The sequence below is a fragment of the Neophocaena asiaeorientalis genome, unplaced genomic scaffold, assembly GCF_003031525.2.
Source record: "Neophocaena asiaeorientalis asiaeorientalis breed wild unplaced genomic scaffold, Neophocaena_asiaeorientalis_V1.1 scaffold78, whole genome shotgun sequence".
Lineage (NCBI taxonomy): Eukaryota > Metazoa > Chordata > Mammalia > Artiodactyla > Phocoenidae > Neophocaena > Neophocaena asiaeorientalis.
Window position 1 is genome coordinate 8,373,525 of NW_020175018.1, and position 22,970 is coordinate 8,396,494.

General features: G+C 36.4%; 1 protein-coding gene across 2 annotated transcripts in view; it reads right to left on the reverse strand.

Annotated features, from left to right (window-relative positions):
* Positions 1–213: 213 nt before the first annotated feature.
* Positions 214–22,970, reverse strand: part of RC3H2 (ring finger and CCCH-type domains 2) — a 51,683-nt gene continuing 28,926 nt past the window's right edge. The window contains exons 9-21 of one of the 2 annotated variants that reach the window (XM_024762663.1): positions 22,701–22,813; positions 15,812–16,120; positions 11,683–11,897; positions 10,566–10,999; positions 9,808–9,978; positions 8,283–8,429; positions 7,742–7,955; positions 7,417–7,501; positions 6,940–7,021; positions 6,709–6,843; positions 6,348–6,455; positions 6,102–6,250; positions 214–5,480 (exon numbers count right to left, since the gene is read on the reverse strand). In XM_024762663.1, coding sequence (XP_024618431.1) covers positions 5,285–5,480; positions 6,102–6,250; positions 6,348–6,455; positions 6,709–6,843; positions 6,940–7,021; positions 7,417–7,501; positions 7,742–7,955; positions 8,283–8,429; positions 9,808–9,978; positions 10,566–10,999; positions 11,683–11,897; positions 15,812–16,120; positions 22,701–22,813 — 2,358 coding nt within the window. In that variant the 3' untranslated portion in view covers positions 214–5,284. The remainder of the gene's footprint in view (positions 5,481–6,101; positions 6,251–6,347; positions 6,456–6,708; positions 6,844–6,939; positions 7,022–7,416; positions 7,502–7,741; positions 7,956–8,282; positions 8,430–9,807; positions 9,979–10,565; positions 11,000–11,682; positions 11,898–15,811; positions 16,121–22,700; positions 22,814–22,970) is intronic. The other variant, XM_024762665.1, reaches the window with a different exon arrangement.

Genomic DNA, 22,970 nt, shown 5'->3' on the forward strand with positions numbered 1-22,970 from the left:
ATGAACGAAGTGTTTGATTGAATTGAGGACTATTTCAACCTCCCTGGCCTATTCATTTCTTTCAGATCCTTCCCAGTGATGAATGCATGAGGCAAGGTGATTGTTTAAATCTTAAGGAGTAACCTGGTAGCTTAGTTAAACCAAAAAGTTTACCAAGGAAGTCAAGATAACTAAAATGCACTATAAACTTAATATTGACACTAAACAAACAACTTTTAAGGTGGACAAATAATTTTATTTTGTGCATGCAAATACATGTCAAGTACTGCAAACTTTTTCCATCAATTTTCTCTCAAACACTGAAAATCATGATGCTCTATTCTGTGAACAGCCAAAGCTAATATCTCTTCACTTCAGTGCTACAGCAAAAACACACAGAATTCACTCTTTGCTATTCACTATCATCACAACCCTCATTGTTCCATCTCTGCCCTCCCCCCATATACAGGCCTTATGAATCCTAGCCTTCCCCCATTTAACCCTATTCCTATAGCACAAAGGGAAATATTACAATTTGGAAATTCAAATTGAAATAAATGGAATAGAATTTATTCCCATATATATTCCCCATTTCATTGTACAGAATTATTTTAAATTATAGTTTTAAATAGAAGCTGAGTATATGCCTTAAAAATGAGCATTAAATCCATCTTAGAGATGGTGCCTGCTTTTTACATGATGGGTGTACACCATCTTTAATTTCATTTACATTTCAATCGAACAATAGATTTGCAAAGAAAATGTCTAATACAGACGTAAAAATATTCACACTAGAGCTTCACAATCGGTTGTACAATTGACAAACAGGCCTCTTTTCCCAAACTTTCCAGCTAAGCAAATTTATAAAATGTAATCAATGCAACAAGAAAAACATTTCTCTTTCACTTCCAGGGAAAAGAATATGCAATAAACAGTATAAATGCAGACAGCAGTTGCTGCAAGCTAACCACGATACTCCCAAGTGGCTGTACAGTGGATATGTGCAGTACAAATAAAAGCCACATGTGTTGTATCACAACTACAGTATAATTGTTTGCCCAGCTAAGAGAATGCATGCACTTCCATGCCTTGGGTTATAAAGTGAGGCCTAATTCTTGACAGATTGATGGAATATATGCAAATGACCTTGGCTTGTGGCAGTACTAAGTGCAGCCAGTGTCTGTGTTCCACTGGTTTAAGGATATTTAAATTTTTTTATTAAAAAAAAAGAAAAAAAAACTGCCAATTTCAGACTTGGGGGAATAACTGCTCTTGGAGTAATAACAGGACTCCACTCAAATGTGGGGTGTTCTGATTGGTGGCCTTGACTCCTTGTATTCCCTTGCCAGCAAAGGGATACAAAGAAACCACTACTATAAAGGAGGAACTAGCAAATTTATTCAATTTACCCAGAAAATGAGATACTCCTTGAGCATGTTCATTTGTGTTCTGCTTGCAGAAGGGGTTCTTATATAGAAGGAGTTACAGTAAGTGATCCCATTAACACTCTTCACTCACTAAAACACAGGGAAAGTTCTTCCAGGAAACTAATACATAGTTGCAATGCAACTTTCCCCTTGAATGATTAGTCACCAATACTGGTGACAGTCTGCTCAGAAAATGACTCTAGAAGCTAGGGAAGAAATATTCAAAGTTGAAATCACATGCTGAATCTGATCATTACAAACGCCACCCCTGTTAACAAGACAACATGGGCTTTAACATCTAAAATGCAAAAGCAAGCTAGATGGTTTTTAAAACAATGTTTTCAAATGTTTAAATGATCCCATTTTTAATTCCTACAAATCACTGTGCATCTGGTAATTTTCTCAAGGCAGCGTATAAAACTGGGATGTGCTTTATAAACTTAGAATCAACTTGAAACTTGAGTGAAAGTGACCAGATCCATACAAATGGAAAATCTCAGTTCTAATATAGGTCTCTTTTACTATCCTCTTGTGAGAGTCAACAGTTACTAGGAAAAACCTCAGTGCCACTGACCCATTGAAGTACCTTCTCTTGAAAATTACGATGCACAACTTTCATGCATGACGCTGGTTTACTAGATGGTATTGAAAGTAAGTCATGGCAGGAAAGGCAAAGGAGTCTGCTTTGTTCAGTTACCAACTAGATGACATACTTAAGTAACTTTCCCAGGATTCCTAAGATGAAATGAGACCACAGAGAAAGAACTACTGATGCTACACCACAGTATCTGAATGAGGCACATGGTCTTCAGAATGGGACTAGAAATTTTTAAAAACACAAGAAGTCAGAACAAAACCAAAGCCTCACCATTTTCCCACTTTCCAGACCTCGGATTACTTTTTCCTTATTAGACCATACACCACATATGCAGTTTAGTTGACAACATTACAAACTTCCTCTCCTATTGCTTTACATCCTTTGATTTCAAAAATATGTGCATCACAACATGTTGGTAAACGGTCAAATGACAGGGCATGCCCCCTACTTTAAAAAGTCACCTTCTAGGTCCGATTTGTAATTTTCTCCTCTATGATATCATTAGGTACCTTTCATAAGAAGGATCAGATGAACTGCTCTTCCTTCTCAAATGGCAGAGAACCAATGTCTTTGTTTCACATCCAACACACCATGAGAAAGAGAAGATGATCACTACGTAAAGGATGCAATACCGAAAAATCCCAACATAGAAACAATTCCTATGTTGTTAGTGAGGAAGAGAGTAAGTTTTTAAGAACAGGGAGTTACTGTTTTATGGGATCACCTGCTGCAAGACAAGCATTATTTTAATATAAATGTTCTGAGACATACCAATAAGTTGGCAGGTATATACATACACTGATGCAAATGTAATTTCACTGGACAAGTAGGCAAACACCTAAGCAGTTTATCCCAACCCCCTCCAGCAGAGCACAACCAAGTTTCAAAACTTCAATTTTAAAATTAAAAAGATAAGGTTAAATACACAAGATCAATTTATGTAGTATATATTCACCCTCAGAACGTGCTGAAGATGTTCTGCGTAGTTCTGTTGCACAGAGGGTTCTTTCCCTGAGGGCACATAAGGAGCTCTCAAACTGTTAATAGGTCTCTATTTTGTAACAAAATAGCAATTTTAAAATCTTAAAAAAAAATACATTACCTTCAACATGGAAGATCTCACTATTTAAATATCCATGAAATAGACATACTGGTTTGCATATCCTTTTGGAAATACAAACAGCAAATAAAGTACATTGGAAGCATTTCAAATGTAATAAGCGCATATTTATAGAAAGGTTCTGATATAAATTATATAACAATCACGTTCCTGTAATATCCTAGGCTAATTTATAATGTCGGAAATAAGTTAATGTAACATGGTTTAAAACGCTTGTTCCTATTCATTTCAGGTTACAGAGTGAAATAAATAAAATGTCCTTGTAGGGATGGGGGCACTGGCCATGGCAAAAAGGTACAGTACTAACCAAGGAAACTAAGTCAAGGCTACTGTGCTGTTATGCTACAAACAAACATCTTCATACATTTGAGTATTAAATAAATGTGTAAGATCTTCCATACTGACACCAGAATATCAAAACTACCCCTTTGTTTCTCAGGTATATTTACAACTTATCAGTCACCTTATGAGCATGTTCATTAAGACAGGTATCAAACACCAGTATTTACTCATTCTGATCAAGAAATTTCAGGGAAATGTCAACCCTCCCGCCCCTGGAAATGTGCACAAAACTTTTTATCAAAATCTTATCTGATACAATGCTGTGGTTTTGTAAAACAACTAAATAGCTCAGACGACCAATAACATGATCCTGTTTAAGCATCTTGCTAGCAGGAAAAGCCCTTACATACAGTACACCTGGTGAAAGATCAGCTTGGCTTAAAATATTCCAGTACAATTTTCAGAGTAAACAACTTCACAGAAGTTAATTAAAAATAATAGTAAAAGTCAAACTAATCTTAAAGAAATGGGGGGGAAAAACAAAGACACAAACTACAGGTAAGATCACCCAGAAGGAATGCCCAGCTTTTGTTTTCAAATGTTGACTGAAATTTAGGTTTCAATAAAATACCTCCCACAAATCTGGAGCCTGGCTGGTTGAACATACTGCATACTTTCAGATGCCAAGTCAAAACACTTTTCAGTCACATTATAGCAGGGCAGAAATTATTCATGTTTTTAAGTATGAATAAAGGTTAGCCAATGTTCTATTATTACATGGTTCATAGTCTTATCAACCTAACAGTCAGAAAAACAAGGAAAATTAAACCCCAACATGAAGTAACAATAAACAATATTTAACCAAGATAATGCAATGAACATCCAAATTAATTGGTTTAAATTAAAAACCCAGCAATACCATCTTGTTAGTCAGTGCAAACACTACATACAGGGTTTTCTCAAGAAAGCTGAAAGCACCTGATTCTTTTGCCAAGTCATCAGATTCATAATGTACAGGCTTAAATCTGCATTTTAAAAAACTGCCATTACATTAGTGCATAATTTATCAAAATTGTAAAAACGATTCTGCATAACTTAGGAGAATTTAATATCTAGTACATCAGCTGAAAGACTTAGGCACTTGGTTATATATTTAATTACTTACTTCAACAAGTAGCCTGTGTATAAATATTAACAAAGCAGAAACTATTTTTGAAAAATGGAAAATTGAAAAATAATTTAAATGCTACAGATAAAAGCACTGCACCACACTCCTACATATAATGCAGTAAAGAAAGCTAGTATATAACCCTGTAAAATTCTATGGTAAGAACATCTAACTCCACTCTTCAAAATTTAAAAAAAAAAAAAAAGAGAAAAAAAAAATCCATGCAAAGTTCCATGAAAAAGATAAATAAAGCAGCTGGAATGAGATGGAAATTTCTCTCAGTGAAACATAAAATAGAAATAAATAAGTTAATTAAGTCTACTTTCACTAGATGTATCATTGTAGGATCCTGCTAGTTTAATAACTGAGTTGTTAATTTTCTATAGAAGCCATTTAAAATAGGAAATGGCTCAGTTACTGCACCGGATTGCTACAAACTCATAAAAAGCTGCTTGAAGCTTAAGTTAAATGTCCAAATTCCAATCACTTCTGGAAAGTGAACGTGTTACCCTAGTAAAGTAAATTTTCTTTTTTTTCATAATGCTAATGCAAGAGGGCTTGAAGTATCAAAGAGTCCACAGGAAATGGATGCCCCCAGTAATATCTTTTTTTTAAAAAAAATATACATTATATAATATATATTATATATATAAAAAGCTAGTGTAAATGCTTCCATGGTATGGTCACAGATTTGAAAGATGAACCTCTTTTCAGCTGTTAACCATCTTCCCATTTGCAACAGGTTTCAAAAAGTCGTTTTTATCTTCAGACATAACATGAGTTTTCAGAATGAGGTTGCCAACACTGACAGATGTGGCAAGAGGGAGGCAACTCGCATTGCTAATGGCCACTGGGAGTGGCTGACTAAAGCAAGAAGTTACCGGCAGAATTGTTTTTTGCTCCTCCCTGGGAGAGAATAAATGACATTGAAAACGAATTAGCTTTAAGTGAAAACTTTTAAGAGTAACCATACATGCTGAATAAAAGTTGTAACACACTTGAAGAGCCCCTAGCAAAGGCATGTGTTTTTCACTAAAATGTATCGGAGGTCACTGAAGAAGTCCCATTTTCCAAAAATTATAATAAAAAATTAGAACACTGGTTAATTTAAGGCCAACAAACTATCAAGTTCAAGATTAGCCCATATTTTTGGCAGTAATTATATACTAAAGGCCAAAAATATCTTAGCAAGATTTTAAAAAAGGGAAACCCTTCATTTAGGTTTTAGTTCTCCATTTTGTAGTCTTGATGTTTGGCTATCAGTTAGAGGAAGTATAACCTGATGCTACAGCATAAACATAAACTTTTATCCCAACAAAAAGCAAGTTTTAGGCTACTAAAATGGACCACTTGGCTAGTTAAAACTTAGTTCTCCTCTCCTAAAAATCCAGACTGACCAAATCATTGCCTTATTACGTAAGGTCTTCCCCTCATAGGATAAAACCAAAAATGAATTTAACAATGCATCTATTTCTTTTTCTTCATGCCCTATGCCCACTGGTTATGAATTTTATGTCTAACACTCACAGAATCACATGGTCTTCATCTAAACTCTGTCTCTTCTGCTCCAGGGGCTCCTTTTGGTGTTGTTGGACTGGATGCCCATTTTCTACTGCTGTTCCATTCAGTAACTGATCATTTTGAGAACTGATACCAAGCTGTATGTCCAGGATCTCCTATGAAAATAAAATGTTAATCCTTGAGTATGAAAGTATTCTGTACTTTAATTCCCAATGGAGTAAAGCCTCCTAGACGTGTGACTGCAGTACTTACTTCAATCTGTTCACCTTGTCCATCAGGTTCATCAGTATCAAGTGCTGAAAGCTCTAACTCTATATCCCTATCAGGCTTAGTATCAGCTGCATCTTCTGTATAATCACTCTGTAATTAAGAAAAATGGTGATTTCTTATCTGTGGAAACTGGGGCTTCCCTTTTAAATTAAAATGGGAGTCCCAATGATTGATCTAAAAAAAGAAATCTGGGACTACAACTTTATTTCTACTCTTAAGTTTTAAAAGCAATCATCCACCAGAAAAAGCCAAATTTTGCACTAAGTAATGGCATAAAATAACATGCAACAGCAGCAAACCGCAAATATATTGGGCATGAAGCTGAGAGGTTCAGTTTCCTTACCTCTCCATTTCTCAGTTCAATTTCCTTGCTTAGAAGATTTAAGGTAAGGTGACGGCCTTCGTCCAGGGAATTCCACTTCTGTTGCATGGCCAGAGCATTGGCCTCCCTCTGAAGAAGCAACGAGTTACTCTTGGCCTAGAGGGAAAAAAAAGTAAAGTCAGCTTCCATCCATAACTTTTAAATGTCATTCTATTTTTTAAAAAATTCAAAGCTGAGTGACACAGAGCCTACCTGCTGAAGTTCAATGCTCAAAAGGTCTCCAGTACTGGAATGCTTTCTATGACCAGATAAATCAGTAACAATGAATCTGTCCCTTTAAAGAAAAATATGTTCACTGTTATAAAAGTGAAATAAATGAAGCAAATAAAGCAGTAATGACTATATAACGACTATACAGGCGGGGTTCAGTAGTTGTGGCACGCAGGCTTAGTTGCTCCGCAGCACGTGGGATCTTCCCAGACCAGGGCTCAAACCCGTGTCCCCTGCACTGGCAGGAAGATTCTTAACCACTGCGCCACCAGGGAAGTCCTATATATATGTTTTACATAACAGATCAACCCTGAAAGTTTCAGTCATTATTCCAAATGTAAAATTTTTTCCAGAAATTTGTTATATAGCTAAAACTAGCAAAGCACAGCTCATGAATAACTGGGAGTAGGATCTGTACTCTGAGAATAGAGAATCCTAAAGAATTAAGCATAACATTACCGTTCAATATAATGTGCTGATGACGTAGCTTCATTACCATACGAACTCCATCTTGAATCAACAGCATTGACATAAGGGACATAATCTATAGAAACGTAGAAAGAAACAATGATCAGAAAAGTGAAAAATCAAATATAGGTGTGAATGTATACTTTTCCCAAAAATCCATATTTTATCCAACTAGCCATGTTCTCCTGGCTAAGCCATTTAATTCTGAGTTTACTGTGGCTGTTAAATGGAGAGAAATGTTCTGTATCTAACAGAGTGAGGATTAAAAAGCACAGTGCTAGAACATATCAGGTGAAGTATTAGTTAAATGGATCACCTGATACGCTGATAGGTTTAGTCGCACTTCCTTGGGAAGCAGTGGCCTGGACAGGATCCGTGGTATGGTAACCTGTACGGGAAGATCTAGAAATTGCACCCCATTTTGAGATGATAGGTCCATCACTAAAAGGAATTATTGGATCTTCTTCTTTTGTCCTTCTCTGAGTTTCAAATAAATGCACTCTTCTCTTAACATCTCCACTGTCCAGGTCCTGCATAAATAAAAGAAAATCAATAAAAAGATTGTTGGCAATTACTTCAGCTAATAATACAAGTACATGCTTTCAAAAGACATTAAATTAAGTTTTCTGGTAAATTTAACATTAGCTGTATATCTCAATGATAACCCAACATCTACTTTAAAACACTCAACTATGCCCAAATAATTTAAACATTAAGTTCAATTTATTTCAGGCTTACCTAAATGTAACTCTGCTGCTTACAGATGAGTAACATACCAACGATATGAAGATGAAAGCATTCAATCATTCTAAAACTTGAGTCAACATGCACGACAACCCTTGCCCCCCAAATCATACCATTAACACAGCATTTGAATTAGCAATTACATCTCTGGGCTCTGAATCGATAGCATTTATACAGGAACCTATGGTGCCACAAGACCAGGGGGAATAATGGGAAAGATGATCTTCTTCAAATTTTGTGCCACTCACACTTTCAGAGAACTGATTAAAAAAAGAAAAAAAAAAAAAAAAGGCACAGGCAATTGGTAAGAAATTTAAATTTACAAACTTGTAACTAATATAAAGTAACTATTATAGAATTCACAGCACTTTATAGTGAACAATTAAACATTCAATAACTAATATAAAAAACTGTAATAAGTAACAAATAGTATTTATATTATTTATATTACATATTAATAGAAAAGAGAATGCCTTCTCTTTTTTACTTTGTCCTTTAAGAACTCATAAGGAACCCCTGACTGATACTATACAGACCAATCAACAATTTATAGCATGCCCCTAACATGGTACAAAGTGCTCTAAAAAAATGAAAAAAAGCAAAAGAAAACACACACATACACATACACAGATAAATACAAATACATTTTTATATTAAGCAAGTGGCAATTCTATCACTCTTGTCAAGATGGTTAGCTGCTTTGAAGAAGTACAAGTTTGATGAGATAAACTTGGATCTACTTTAAAAATTCAATATTTATGGATGGAAAAATATGATGTCTAGGATTACTTCAAAATAATCCAGTAGGAAGAGGGGGTACAAATGAAAGAAGATGGGCTGAGTTGATAATTGTGGGTAATGGGTACATGGAGTTTATTACTATTCTCTCTACTTTCGCATATGTTTGAAATTTTTCCTAATGAAAAGACTAGAAAAAAATTTTATTTTAGTATCTCTAGGGATAGGAAATAAACCAGATGAATCAAAAAAAAAAATTAATGGTTTGCTCTAAATATAACAGTACTGAAAACAGGGTACATTAAAATAATCCTGGTACAAAAACTTGTTTTGAAATGATAACAATAATTAACAGTGATTTAAAACACCATAAATAATACAGTAGGCATTTCTGTACCTCTTGTGAAGTAGGGAAGAAATGCCTCAGATAGATCAGAATTCAAATCCAAGCTACTTACAGGGTGAATTTACTACTTGGGCAAATTACTTAACTTCTCTGAGTAGGATTCCTAACATGCAAAATATGGGTAATACCTGCCCCCTAAGGATTCTGTAAGAATTAAATAAAATAACTGCTTAATACAGTGCCTGGCACAAGTAGGTGCTCAATAAATGGTGGATATAAATCTTATTATTAATAAAAGCCATAAAAATAATGAGAACTATACTGCTGGAAAGATTTTTGAATTCTTGCTGGAAAAAGGACTGTGATTTAGTGGCCTTCAGAGTATCACAATGCCTAGCGATAGTGCTTACATACTCAGTGCTTATTGAATTAAACTCAACTGCCACCAAACCAATGCAAAATATCCAACATAGCTAACTCTGGCTTGAACGAGTGCTCTGAAGTCAGTTGTCTGACCTATCCCTGCAACATCAAGTAATTAAAACCTTTCTTACATCAGTGCGAAAGTCTACACTGAATAGAGGAGAAGGTGGTGTTGGTGACTGTGTTGCCACAGGAAGAGTTGAAGAGACAAGAGGTGCTTTCTGAGTGTGGTACTGTGCCCACTGCTCTGGCTTTCTTCTTATCTGCTCCTCGCAACTGGTCTTCAAATGACCACAAGGTTCCTAAGGGGGGATAAAAGAAACAATCTTAATCATCTAGGGAGTGGTAAATAAATTTAACTATGCTCTGTGGAAATAATGTGAACATTTATTATATTGTTGGGACAAAAAATAAATACAGTAGGGAAGTCACCCTAGCCTATTCTCCATACACTTAAACGAAAGGGTTAATATTTAGTCAAATGTTAGAAGTAAAATCTGAGCACTCACTTCTCTGGTTTAGGAAAATCATATGTATATATGTGGGGATACTAAAAATAGGCCCTATCTTTGTATTTTGAAGATTTCTTTTTACCTTCTCATCAGTTTCGTATCCAAACATAACATTTATTGAGCATGAATATGCATCAGGTCCAGTTCTAAGAGCTTTGCTTTTTCTGATTTAATCCTCACAACAGCTTTATGAGGTAGGTACTACTATGATTTCCATCAAATAAGAAAAAACTGATATAGAGAAGTCAAGTAAAATTCCATAAGTCACACAATAAGTAAGTGGAGGAGCCAGGATATATATCTGAATGGTCTAACACCAGACTCTAGAGTCTTAACAACTACACTACATCAGCATTCCTATTTCCATTATCACTTACCCTTGGTAAAGGCACAGTTGTCCTTGGCTCACTTGGTGGCTGACAAGCCACTGAATAATACCCATCTAATGAGTTATATCTTTCCCGCAAAGACGTCTGATACACAGACGAGTGCATCACATCCATTGGAGGTAAAGAATTGCTTCTAATAATGTCATCTCGTTGGTACATAGGTGGGCGCCAGATGCGCCTGCTGTCGTACACAGGAGCATACATTCCAGAAGGTACTGGAGGAACTGGTCCATACGGCTGCGGAGGAGGAGGTTGGTAAGGAGAAGAATTCATTCGATCTCGAGGCGAAAATGTACTGTAATGATCAGCATATGGCATGGAAGCAGGTGGGAGGGAGGACTCTGGAACATTATTGGACCTCACAAAGCGAGGAACACAGGGAGCCACACCAGCTGGTACTGTTGGAGGTGGTGGGTAGTATCCTTGAAAATTGGAAAGAGGAATATTTAATGTAATCTTAGTAAAATTTAACATTTTGTAATGGTTTAAAGTCTAAAGCAGCCTTTAATGTTGGAAAATAAAATAAGCTTTGAACTTTACTTTAGTTACCCCTGGTTTAGAAAGACACTACACACTTTCAAGACACCACTATATGAAAATCATCAATGCTCAATAATTTGTTAAACTGTTCCTTAAAAACACTTGATGAGCTATTAACAGGTGGCTGGTAAATTTCCTTCTAGGCCATGTATTGCCACAGGTTTTAGATTAAGTAATTAGTTACATCATTGATTCTTAACCTTTTGGGGAGCAGAGGTTAAAGACCTCTTTCATAATCTATATAAGCTGTGCATTGTCTTTCCAAAATTATACTTAAAGTATATATAAACCAAACATTTAGTATACTTATTTCAGAGGACATACAGAACTTACTAAAGCTCATCCATTGACCCTACATTTGATTCGTAGGAATGAGAATCTTAAAACTACTGGTATGTAAAATCATAGATTCTTAGGACAGGAAGAAAACTTAGGGGTCATATAGTCCAAAGGATTAATTTTTTAATGTAGATTTTCTAGACAGATATAAATGATTCACTAACTTATTACAACAAATGTTATATTGTAGTTTCTTTTTTTCTTAGAATTGTCTAAAATTACTTACCTGTCTGTGGGTACTGTGGGACTTCAAAGGGTATCTGAGTCCTTGGATCTTGAAAATACTGAATGTTTTCAGAATGCTGAGGATATACTGGTACTCTAGTTATAAATGGGCTGGATTTTGGAGGCACAGAATTCAGCTCTGTTCCAACATTAGTGGGCCCAGCTGAGGTAGCCGCTATATTACTTACAGGAGTCTTGGGTGGAGAACCAATTTTACTGGAGAGAAAATTTAACAAGGGCAAATGATAAATCACTATCTATGACTGTTAAAAGTCTTTCTCAGTAGAAATGGTTCATAAAATTATAGTGACCACTAACAGCAAATGCTTCAGGTATTTCCACAGTGACAAATAAGGCCATGAATTTCCTTACCACCTTACACTGTTAATTCACAAGATTATAGTAACAGATCTCATATTTTGGTGAGGGTGAAAAACAAAACAAAAAACTGCAAACAAATCCCAGGCACAATGTGACCCACTAGTCCCTTTTTACTCATACTTTAAACAAAGATTTTTCCTACTGCAAGTTTAAAAAAAATCCTGTTCAATAACTTCTCAACAGAAACAATATAGTTTACCAGTAGAATTTTTTGACACAAATAAGACAGATATGTAAAGGGAAGGACTGCTCCAAATATTAAGCATTAGATTAGCTGAAATGTAAACTTATTGAAGAAAGGCCATTTTTGTCCATTTTGTTAACTGCTACATGCCCAGGGTCTAGAACAGTTTCTGGCACACAGGAGGCACTCAGTAAATATTTGTTGGACAAATGGAAAAGTTCCTGCCACGTAGTAGGTACTCAGTAAATATCTGCTAGATGAACAGAATGCCAACGAAATGGTTACTCATTAAATTGATGCAAAACACACAAGCTTTTTTTTTTTTTTTTTTTTTTAAAACACAAAGGATTTTCTTTGTTGATTCACCAGGCGATCAGCTCCAGAGGATCTCACCATGGCTTCTTAGGCCCTCTGAAGAAGTCAAACTTTGGCAGAGCTGAGATATGTGGTGACGCAAGAAAAAGATCTTGTTAATGATGCAGGAATTCAATACATTGCATCTCAACTAGATTAGAGGGTTTTTCTCAAACTAGAGAAGCTCTTTTAAAGCAAGAGTATAAATAACAAGGAGTATGGGCTGCCTTTAAGTCTAGCAGAGATTAGTCTAGCAGATGTTTACTTCTATGTGTAATTGTGTATTAAAATGCAGAAAATAAGAAACTGTGGATAATAGTAGTAAGTACAAATGGCTTAGAGTTTAAAGATATTTTAGTGCTGTGCTTATATTTTGAAGTTCAATAAAGGCAACAAGGAAAATGATTAGGATTTCCTCTTAACAGTAATAAGTAACACTAATCAATTAATGAGCACATTCCAGAAACTATTCTAAGTGCTTTACATAGAGTATCTGGTCCTCCATAGCAGAATGTTATATACCATAAAATTCAGATAAGTACTTTGAAATGACAAATTCTTAGACTTTGCAGGAAAAAGGTACTAAAATCCATGACAAGGTTCATAGCCTTATGAAATCATGCAAGCTATCCCAAAAATCCAGACTTAAGGAAAAAGCTAACTTTCAGTCCCATTCTAGCCAGACAGCTAGATTCTAGATGAATTTAGGATTCTAGGCTGTCCTTTGCAGCAGGCCCTCTTACCTACATGCTTTTGCCTGTGCTGCTTTCTCTACTGACAAGACCCCTTCCTTCCTAATTAGCCATACTTTTGGAATGGCTCAGGTGTCATCACCTTACCTCTAAAAAATTTTCCACAGTAACTCCAGGTAGAATTATTGTTATTTTTTGTGTTTTAGTAACACTTGAAACACAACTCCATTACAGTACCTTTCAGAATATATTATATGATATCTGTTTATGTCTGTCTCCCAAACTACACTGGAAGACTCTTAGAAGCAGGGAGTATATCTACTTCATTTTCATTAACTATGCCAATTGTCCTGGTATTTGGCACATATCATAATTTCTGAATGAATAAATGATTTATTTACCAAGATTGACTTATTTTTGAAAGTTGTTTTCTCTAGTCCATCATTTTTTTAAAAACTAAGATATATTTACTCTTGTAAGGTGTACAATTCAGTGATTTCTGGTATATTCCCAAGGCTGTGCAACCATCACTGCTATCTTATTCTGAAACATTTTTACCACCCCTAAAAGAAACCTGTACTCACTAGCATTCACTCCCCATCCCCTTGTCCCCCAGCCCCAGCCCCTAGCAACTATTCATCTACTTTCTGTCTTCTATGGATTTGCCTATTCTGGACATTCACATAAATGGAATTCTACAATATTTGGCTTTTGTATCTAGCTTCTTTCATTTAATATAATGTTTTCAAGGTTCATCCATATTGTAGTATGTACTAGTACCTTATTCTTTAATGGCTGAGTAACATTTCACCGTATGAATATAAAATGGTTTTACAACTTTACCTTGCCAAAACCCTTCAAAAGCTCATTTTCTAAATATATTTAACACAAGACCTCCATAATCTGGTACCAACCTATCTAAATCTTATATTTCACCCAGCAATATAAAATTTTCCTATCCTTTAATCCAACCCCAATATTGCTTCATTTATGTAAATGCTGTCTCCCCAACTATGTCTTCATAAGTTTCTTAAATGCACAGATATCTTTTACATCTCATGTATTTTCTTTTTCTTTATTTTTAAAATTTTCTTTATTTTTTTTGGCTGTGTTAGGTCTCAGTTGCAGCACTCTCACGTATTTTCAAGAGTGCCAAAATCAGAGCTCAGTATTAGTGTGTAAATAACATTTGCTAAATTAGACAATGTTCTCTGATTTATCTCTTCGAAGATCTCTCTGAGGGAAGATTATAAGGATCCTCTGATAAACAAATTTCCCTATCACATGCTAATTGCAGAAATAAAGAATATAAATGTCTACCTATCCATTTATTATTTGAAATCCCTAGCAATTTACTGTGTGCCTAGCATAACGCTTTTTCCCCAAAAGGTATATAATAGACACAGACTATTTATGGGCAACAATCTAAACATGCTTTAGCTCAGATTTTAAGAGGCTTAAAAGAATACAAAAGCCTGAGATATTAGAGGTGGAAGTAACTTTTCAGATAATCGGGAAGTTTTAAAACTTTTTTCTTTTTTTTTTTAAACCTATTGATGAATAAAGCCAAACTCTTTTTTGGGGGGGGCCTCTCACTGTTGTGGCCTCTCCCGTTGCAGAGCACAGGCTCTGGACGCACAGGCTCAGTGGCCGTGGCTCACGGGCCCAGCCGCTCCGCACCATGTGGGATCTTCCCAGACCGGGGCACGAACCCGTGTCCGCTTCATTGGCAGGCGGACTCTCAACCACTGCGCCACCAGGGAAGCCCAAAACTTTTTTCTTAAAGTACCAAAACCTTTCCGCCAAATTAAATCTTATGCTGAAACCCCCAAACAACAATAATGGTAATAATAATAATGGTAGTTATAATAACAGCAGCAGATATTTAGTGAGTGCTATGTGGCAGGCACTATTCAAAGCACATTGCAGTATTAACTCATTTAATCCTCACAACCAACATATGAAGCAGGTAGTATTATTATACCAATTTTATGGATAAGTAAACTGAGGAAAACAGATTAAGTAACCGGCCTAAGATCAAACAGCTGGGAAACACTGAGCCAGAATTTGAACCCAGAGTTTGGCTTTAAAGATTTCCCTCTTAACAACTACACATCATTACAGAGCATAAAGTGGAACTGTTCTAACTGAAACGGGCTGGAGGCTCAAGCATCTCACCTGCTTAGGTTTCTACTTAGTTCCTTTTTGGCACCTCTATGGACTCAATCCTAAAGTTCAAGGAAATAAGGTGAGAAAAACTGAATTCTGGTCCAACCTCTTCAGTTTACAGTTGAAGAAAACAAAACCCAGAGTTGAAGTGAATTTCCAAGGTCACCGCTATTCAATTGCAGATCCAGGACTAGAACTCAACTTTTTTGGTATTTAGTGCTTTTTCTACTACATGAAACATTCTGCATAAAAATTCTGATTAACTGCTTTTCCTCAGGATAAATAAAAATACTCAGGTACTTATAAAAAGGCTCAATTACTCACGTTAAACATTTTTACCTAATACTTACTTTTCAGTTACAGACTCTGCAGAAGGCCCAGCAGCATTCTGACCATTAGTGCCAACCTTCCCCACTTTCTTCACAGTCTCCAGAGCTCTTAATGTACTGTCAGTACTACGAGGAATTAGCTGGGAAACACTGTTTTCTGCATTTGAAATTCCGTTTGTACTTGGAACAATTTTCCCCGTTGTTTCAGTACTTCCTATGACAGAAATGACATTTCCGGCTGTGGTTGTGACAGTGTTGTTTACACCAACTTTATTTAGAAGAGGAAACGTTCTTACAGTTGCATTGATCTTTTTGTTCCTTAATCGATACCTGTTTCAAAAACAATAAACATATCAGTAAATATTTCACTAAATCTTACCCTAAGTAAAAAAAAAAAAAAAGGGAGGAATAGGAAAAAATGTTAAAAGGAAGAACAACTTTGAAAAACAGGTTTCTTCAGAAACTAACACACCATTGTAAAGCAATTATACTCCAATAAAGATGTTAAAAAAAAAGTTTCTTCAGCTAAATATCAAATACAGTCTACATCGAACTCTGCTATGATAGCCACCACATGAAAATGTATCTGCCATATACAATATATATATGTACACACAATACTTATGTATGGAGACACATAATTAATGTAGCAAGAAAAGTACAAATGTATTCAAAAAACTATTTTGAGAGTGGGAAGAGATCTTCTTGAAAATTTTGTATAATTGGAGTAGAAAGTACACTATATAAAAATGAAAGTAACCATACCAAATTTATTTGGGAATGTAGAATGAAAAGGTATGCAAGAGTTGAAAGAATTCTGTTGTCACCAAATTGTTAAGACATCATATAATTTTAAAGAGATTAAAAAAAAAAACTCATTCTTAAACATTACACCAAAATATAGAAATTTAGTATTCTATTTTTCAGATTAGTTTATGACTAAAATAAAAAGTATTTGGATTAAAGATATTTTCTGATATTAAATTCAGGGTTTTATTTATGGTGGTCAGATATAATACTCTAATATATGAAGCAACCTGATCTCTGATTCCATTTAAGAAAATTTATTTCCAGTCATACAACAAAAATTTTGTTACAATGTAGTCCTAGTTAGTGTTCCCTCCAATACTTTAAAGTGGTGAACAACTATGTTATATGAATAGAAAGACTACACACATACGGGTTCATAATTACATATACCTAAATTAATCTGATATTAATGTTATATATAACCAAACATATGGTAATTAGATATAAACAGTGTTAGTGATGAGCAATGCCTTCACAACAGTTTCCCTTTTAGTCCTCCAGTATCTATAAACAGCTTCATTATTCAATTCTCCCCGTCTCATTCATACACACACACTGACAGAAGCAGCAAAGCTCAGTAAAGACAAGTATTCCCAGATCAGCCTGGCTAAAGGTGGAGTGATAGAACATGAAGTTCAAAAAAACCATAGGTTATGGCCAGCTTATATATGTCATCTTATAGATCTGGGGAACCAATGATTACTTCTTGAAGAATGAGGGTTATGAGCAGACCTATATTTTAGAAAGGCAGTTTGGTGGCATGGAGGGGCCAGTGCTTCCCTCAACAAGCTACTCTGAAACCTGCTCTTCATTCTTCACTTCAAAGGTTCTTGCACAAAATGCCCAGCTGCTCCTTGCTTTCCATTCTCAAAGGATAAATTTCAAATTTCCTTAAGATTGCTTGGGCAGGCAAAAAATAAAGTTTTAATTGTGAGTCTCTTAAGAGAGGAGTAAGGTAAAGTAAGGGACAAACAGGGATACATACTGGACTCCTGGCATCTAGGCAGCTAAAGACTTAGGCTTGGAATCTGGACCTCACCGTTGAAAAAAGCCAATTACCTCCTATTCTTTTAAAGTCATCCATGAGCTCCCTCAAGTATTGGCTCCCTGCCTTACCCAGCTCAGAATCCATTATCTACCATTAATTCCTCCCTTACAAATACCTTTAATTCCCTTGGTCCAATTACCCTGTTGAACTCACCTGGTAAAACCCCAATCCAATCTGTTACTTATTCTCTTATTCTGTGTCTGCTCAAGTAGGTGAATGTTGCTAGAGAAAAATCATGCAATCATGCTGACTAAACTCTCTTCAAAATCATGATCAAGTATTTAAAATGGCCAAGCACTACATTAATACACTTCTCTACTAAATTCACTTTCCTATCTCTAACATCCTCTTCCCTTCCATTCCCCAGAGCCCCGCCACAGCTGATGATACTGCCTCCCACTTCACAGAGAAAACAGATGACACCAGAGGAGAATTAATTATCTTTCCAACACCAATCCCGCCAACCTTCCTGCTTCTGTAACTACACACTCCACCTAAAATAGGAGGTGAAGAGTTCCTATTCCTAACTAAGGCCAATCTTTCCACTTGCACCCCAGGTCCCAAGCCCATTTGCCTTCTCAAAGATTTCACTCCTATAATTATCTTTTCTTCTCTAGTGCATCATCACTTCATTCAGGTGTCTGCTTAAACGTCATATCCTCTGGGATCCCTTCCCAGACCATCTTATCTAAAATATCTCCCCTTTCCCAATCTCCTTCTCCTTACCTTGTTATTTTTCTTCGTAGTGCCAATCAGCACCAGATATTATGTTTTCTATTTATTTGGTTTATGTTGATCTTCTCTATTACAATGTAAGCCCCATGAGAGCAAGAATTCTGCGTTCCTTATTCATCTATCTTCGGCACAGTGCCTGGTACATGTTAGGTGTTCCATAAATATCTGCCTCATGAATGTGGAGTGATCCTTAAACTTCACATGGCCAAGAGTACTGATTTTCTACCCCCAAGCATTTCCTATCTCCGTAAAAGATATTACTTAGTTATGCAGGCCCCAAACCTTGGAGTCATCCTTGATCTTCTCTTTTCTTTATACCCCACATTCGATCTATCAGTCCTAGCAGCTCTACTTCCAAAATATATCACAAATCTGGCTACTTTTCATCATCTCAATTACTATAGTCCTAGGACCAAGCTACTAATCTCATGCCTGGACCACTGCAGCAGTTTAACTGGTCTACATCATGCAGACACTAGAGTGACAATTCTAAGACAAAATTAAAATCTCATTGTGCCATTTGAATAAAACCCTATAATGGCTTCCAAAATAAAATGCAAACTCCTTGCCAATGTCCACCAAGCCAATATGGTCTGGCCCTCACCTAATCTCTACAACATTATCTTTTGCCATTCTTCCCATTCTCCAGGCATACTCGTTTTCTTTCTAGTTCCTGAACATGCCAAGCTTGTTTCCACCTCAGACTTTCTTTACAGCATTTTATCAGTAACTGAAATTGTCTGTTTACATGTTTACTGTTCTTCTTTCCCCACTAGAAGTACCTCAAATAGTACCTAGCACTTAACAACCATTTTAAAAAATATTTCTTGAGCTGGTTGACCTCAGGCTTTTGATACTCTCCAGAATGTAGCAATTTTGGGGAACAGGATTCCAATACCCTAAATTCTAAAATATATTCACACAAATATTCTTAAGAGAGATTCTGGGCATTTGCTTGGTTAGAGATATGTATAGTAGAGAAAGCAGGCTGGGATAAAATTTATTTAAGTTAAACAAACATTCGCTGAATTCCTCCCGGTACATTATAGGAGCTAAGATAAAGGCTCCGCCCTCAAAAAGTCCAGAGCTGGGTAGCAACATGCATTTTTTTAACCAACGAGATAATGACATCTTCCACTTCCTTAATGCTTTGTATTACCCTGTTTTTCCTTCTTCTTCTTCTTCTTTTATTTAACAGCAACAGAGAGTGTGAAGCTGGTTGGAAATATGAACTATAGATTATTTGCTCTTTCAACATAAATATCCTGAGTTTACATGTCAAATACCTGTTAAGTGCAGAAAATATAAAGATGAATAACCCATAAAATAAATGAAGTCCAGTGAAAATACACACCAGTAAATAAATAATTGCAATACAGTGAGAGAACTGGTAGTTATAAAGTTACCAGGTATAGAGTACTATGGCAGCACAGTGAAGAAAGCAACTAACACTGCCTGGGAAGTCAGGGAAGTTTTCAGACAGAAGATGATACCTGAGTATAATCAGGAACAGGAGCTCTCCAAACAGAGAAGAGGAAAGCATATGATACAGCGAACAACATGTATAAAGGAAAGAAGAGTGAAAGAATTCATATAGTAGTAAACTGGATGTACCTTAAAAAAGTAAAGAATGCAAAAGGTGGAATAAGGCTGGAAAGCAAGATTGGGCCCAGAACCAGTGATATACTGAGGAACCAATTAAGAATTTAAAGCAGAAGATGGACATGATTAAACCCGTATTTGTGAAAGAAAATCTTGGTTGAGACATAGGGAGATGCATGTAAAAAGCTACATAGCAGGACTTCCCTGGTGGCGCAGTGGTTAAGAATCCACCTGCCAACGCAGGGACATGGGTTCAAGCCCCGGTCCAGGAAGACCCCACGTGCTGCGGAGCAACGAAACCCATGAGCCACAACTACTGAAGCCCGCGCACCTAGAACCCATGCTCTGCAACGAGAAGCCACCACAATGAGAAGCACATGCACTGCAACAAAGGGTAGCTCCCGCTTGCCACAACTAGAGAAAGTCCGCGTGCAGCAGTGAAGACCCGACACAGCCAAAAATAAATATATAAATTAATTAATCAATTAAGTAAAAAAAGCCACATAGCAGTAGAATAGACAAATTGGGTAAACACGTGAAACATTAAACATTGCACCTGGCACAAAATTTGACTGACTAATTTGGCTATTATTATTTTTACTGCTACCAATATAAGCTCAGGCAAGAAATAATAAAGTTCTGAAGTAGAAACTGGAGATGGAGAGCAGGAAGCCAATTTGAAGGTGTAAGAGGTAAAATGGATTTTCAGGCGGGCACCAGTTGTGAGTGGAGTATGAAATCACACAGTTTCTTCTCTTTTTTAAGTGCTCCCAAGCAAGGTCCCCTAAAAAGCTCTATTTTAACTAAAAAGCTCTACTTCAGGTATGGACAAGCTCAAAATATCTCGAGTCTAAAAAATCATCTTGATGTAAAACTCTGTATACATCATATAGAACTGCCTAGACTAGATGCAAACAGCACCCTTTTTTTCTTAAGACTCCTGCAGCCTCTCTGGGATCTTCCAGTCTGGGAGAAGCAGGGGGATAGTAAGAAGGGAAGCATGTTTCTGTTCTTCTTTTTAATGCACACACATTTATCTTCTATCACACTGCTGTTGCTGTAGAGCTCATTATGTGCAGGGCCCAGTGCTAGCCACTGAAAAGAGGAGACAATAATAAACAAGATGCATATATAGTCCATGGACCTTACACTTCAGTAAGGCAGACATTCAATAAATAGATGAGGGGTCAGCAAACTATCACCTATGGGTCAAAGTTGCTTGTTTTTGTAAATAAAGTTTAAAGCCATGCCCATTTTATGCATTGTCTATGGTGGCTTTTTTGCTACAGTGGCAGAGTAGAGTGGGTTGACTGAGATCAATGAATGGTTCACCAAGCTGAAAACATTCACTAACTGCATCTCTACAGAAGTTTGTCAACCCCCAAGACAGACTCCATAAGTTAATTATAATTTTGATAAGCAGGAAAAAGAGGAACCTGGTTTAGTATGAAATACTGGGGGGATGCCCCTGAAAAAGAAAGGATGAGCTAGGCACAGGGAAAGCTCCAAAGACAAGGCTAGAAAGAACCACATTATATAAAAGACTTCAGGTGGGAAGGAGCATGGCACTGACAAACAGTCAGCGTGGCTTGAGTATACAATAAAATTAGGGAGCGTTGTGAGATGAGATAAAAAAGGCAGGCACAAACTAGATGACGCAGAGTCTTGCGGGCCAGAGCAGATTTTACATGTTTATCCACAGGGATGCCCAAGTCTCATTACCTGCAATGAGCCTTATGTGTAAAGTTCTCCCTATTTTGGGGGGAATAATGGGATTGGGGGTGGGCAACGATAGCTGTAAGATGACTAGTTAGGAGGCAACTATGGATCAAGAAAAGGGGATGACAGCTTAGACTATAAGGACAGAAAGAACAAGGAAGAGTCAAGAAATATATAGGAAGGTGAACTGACAGAACCTGGTGACTAAGACAAGCAGGTGAAAGCTGGCAAAGATGATTCCTATAACATGGCACGTATAACTGGCTGGACGGGGTACACTTAGGGATAGCAGATAGAAGATGTACACAAGAGAAGACGTATAAGAGGAGAAAATTAGCTCAAATCGGGTTTAAAATGTCTAAAAACAAGAGAGATGTCCATTAAGAGTTGATATAAAGACCAGTTATCCAGTAGAAAGGCTGGAATCAATTTTTGGTGAGATCTCAATGATGAATGTTTTAGTTAAAAAACAAAATAACAAAAACTTGGACAACACATATTACAGCTTATATCCATTTACTTTTATGTCTGGGGTAAATGGACATAGAAAAAGGGATTACCCATAGGACAAGAGAAAGGGAAAAGAAGACAGAAAAAAGAATGTTAAAAAGACCAAAAACCATAAAAAGAAAATGTATCTGCTTTACCATTTTACCTGGGACTCAGCTGTTACCTTCAATGGAACCTGAGCAAGTAAGAGTGAACATAAGAAAACTTTCATTCTGCACAGGTGTTTAGCAGAAACATGGATTCCAGATATACAATGGTCTAAAATATGACAGCTGAATAAGGTTCTAAGTCACTTATTATGTTAACCATGCTGCCAGAAGCAACAAGGTGTGGTTTCAAAAGAAAAGGTTATTTTTCAATCTAAAGACTTCCACAATGCAAACTTGATTGCATCTTTGAAACCCATCACAAACTTTAAGACTCTATATAACACTTTCATAATGACCAAAAATTAATCCCAAATAAAAGAGAGTTCTCCTAACTTACTTTTCAAGCTCTTCCTGAGAATGCGCAAAAGTACAATTTGTTCCTCGTGGACACCCTCCTTGCTGTCGCAAATCTCGGCACATGCTAGTCTTGTATTTGCTGTTTGGCTGAGGCTATGAAAAGAAAATCAATGTTTGGAAAAGTGAAGATTCCAGTTGTCACTCACTCTTGGGACTCCAGAATTTTATGATTACACCTTTAATTCTTTTTCATGTTAGATAAGTAATTCTTGTGCTGACACAACTACCACTGCATTGTTTCCTGTTATGA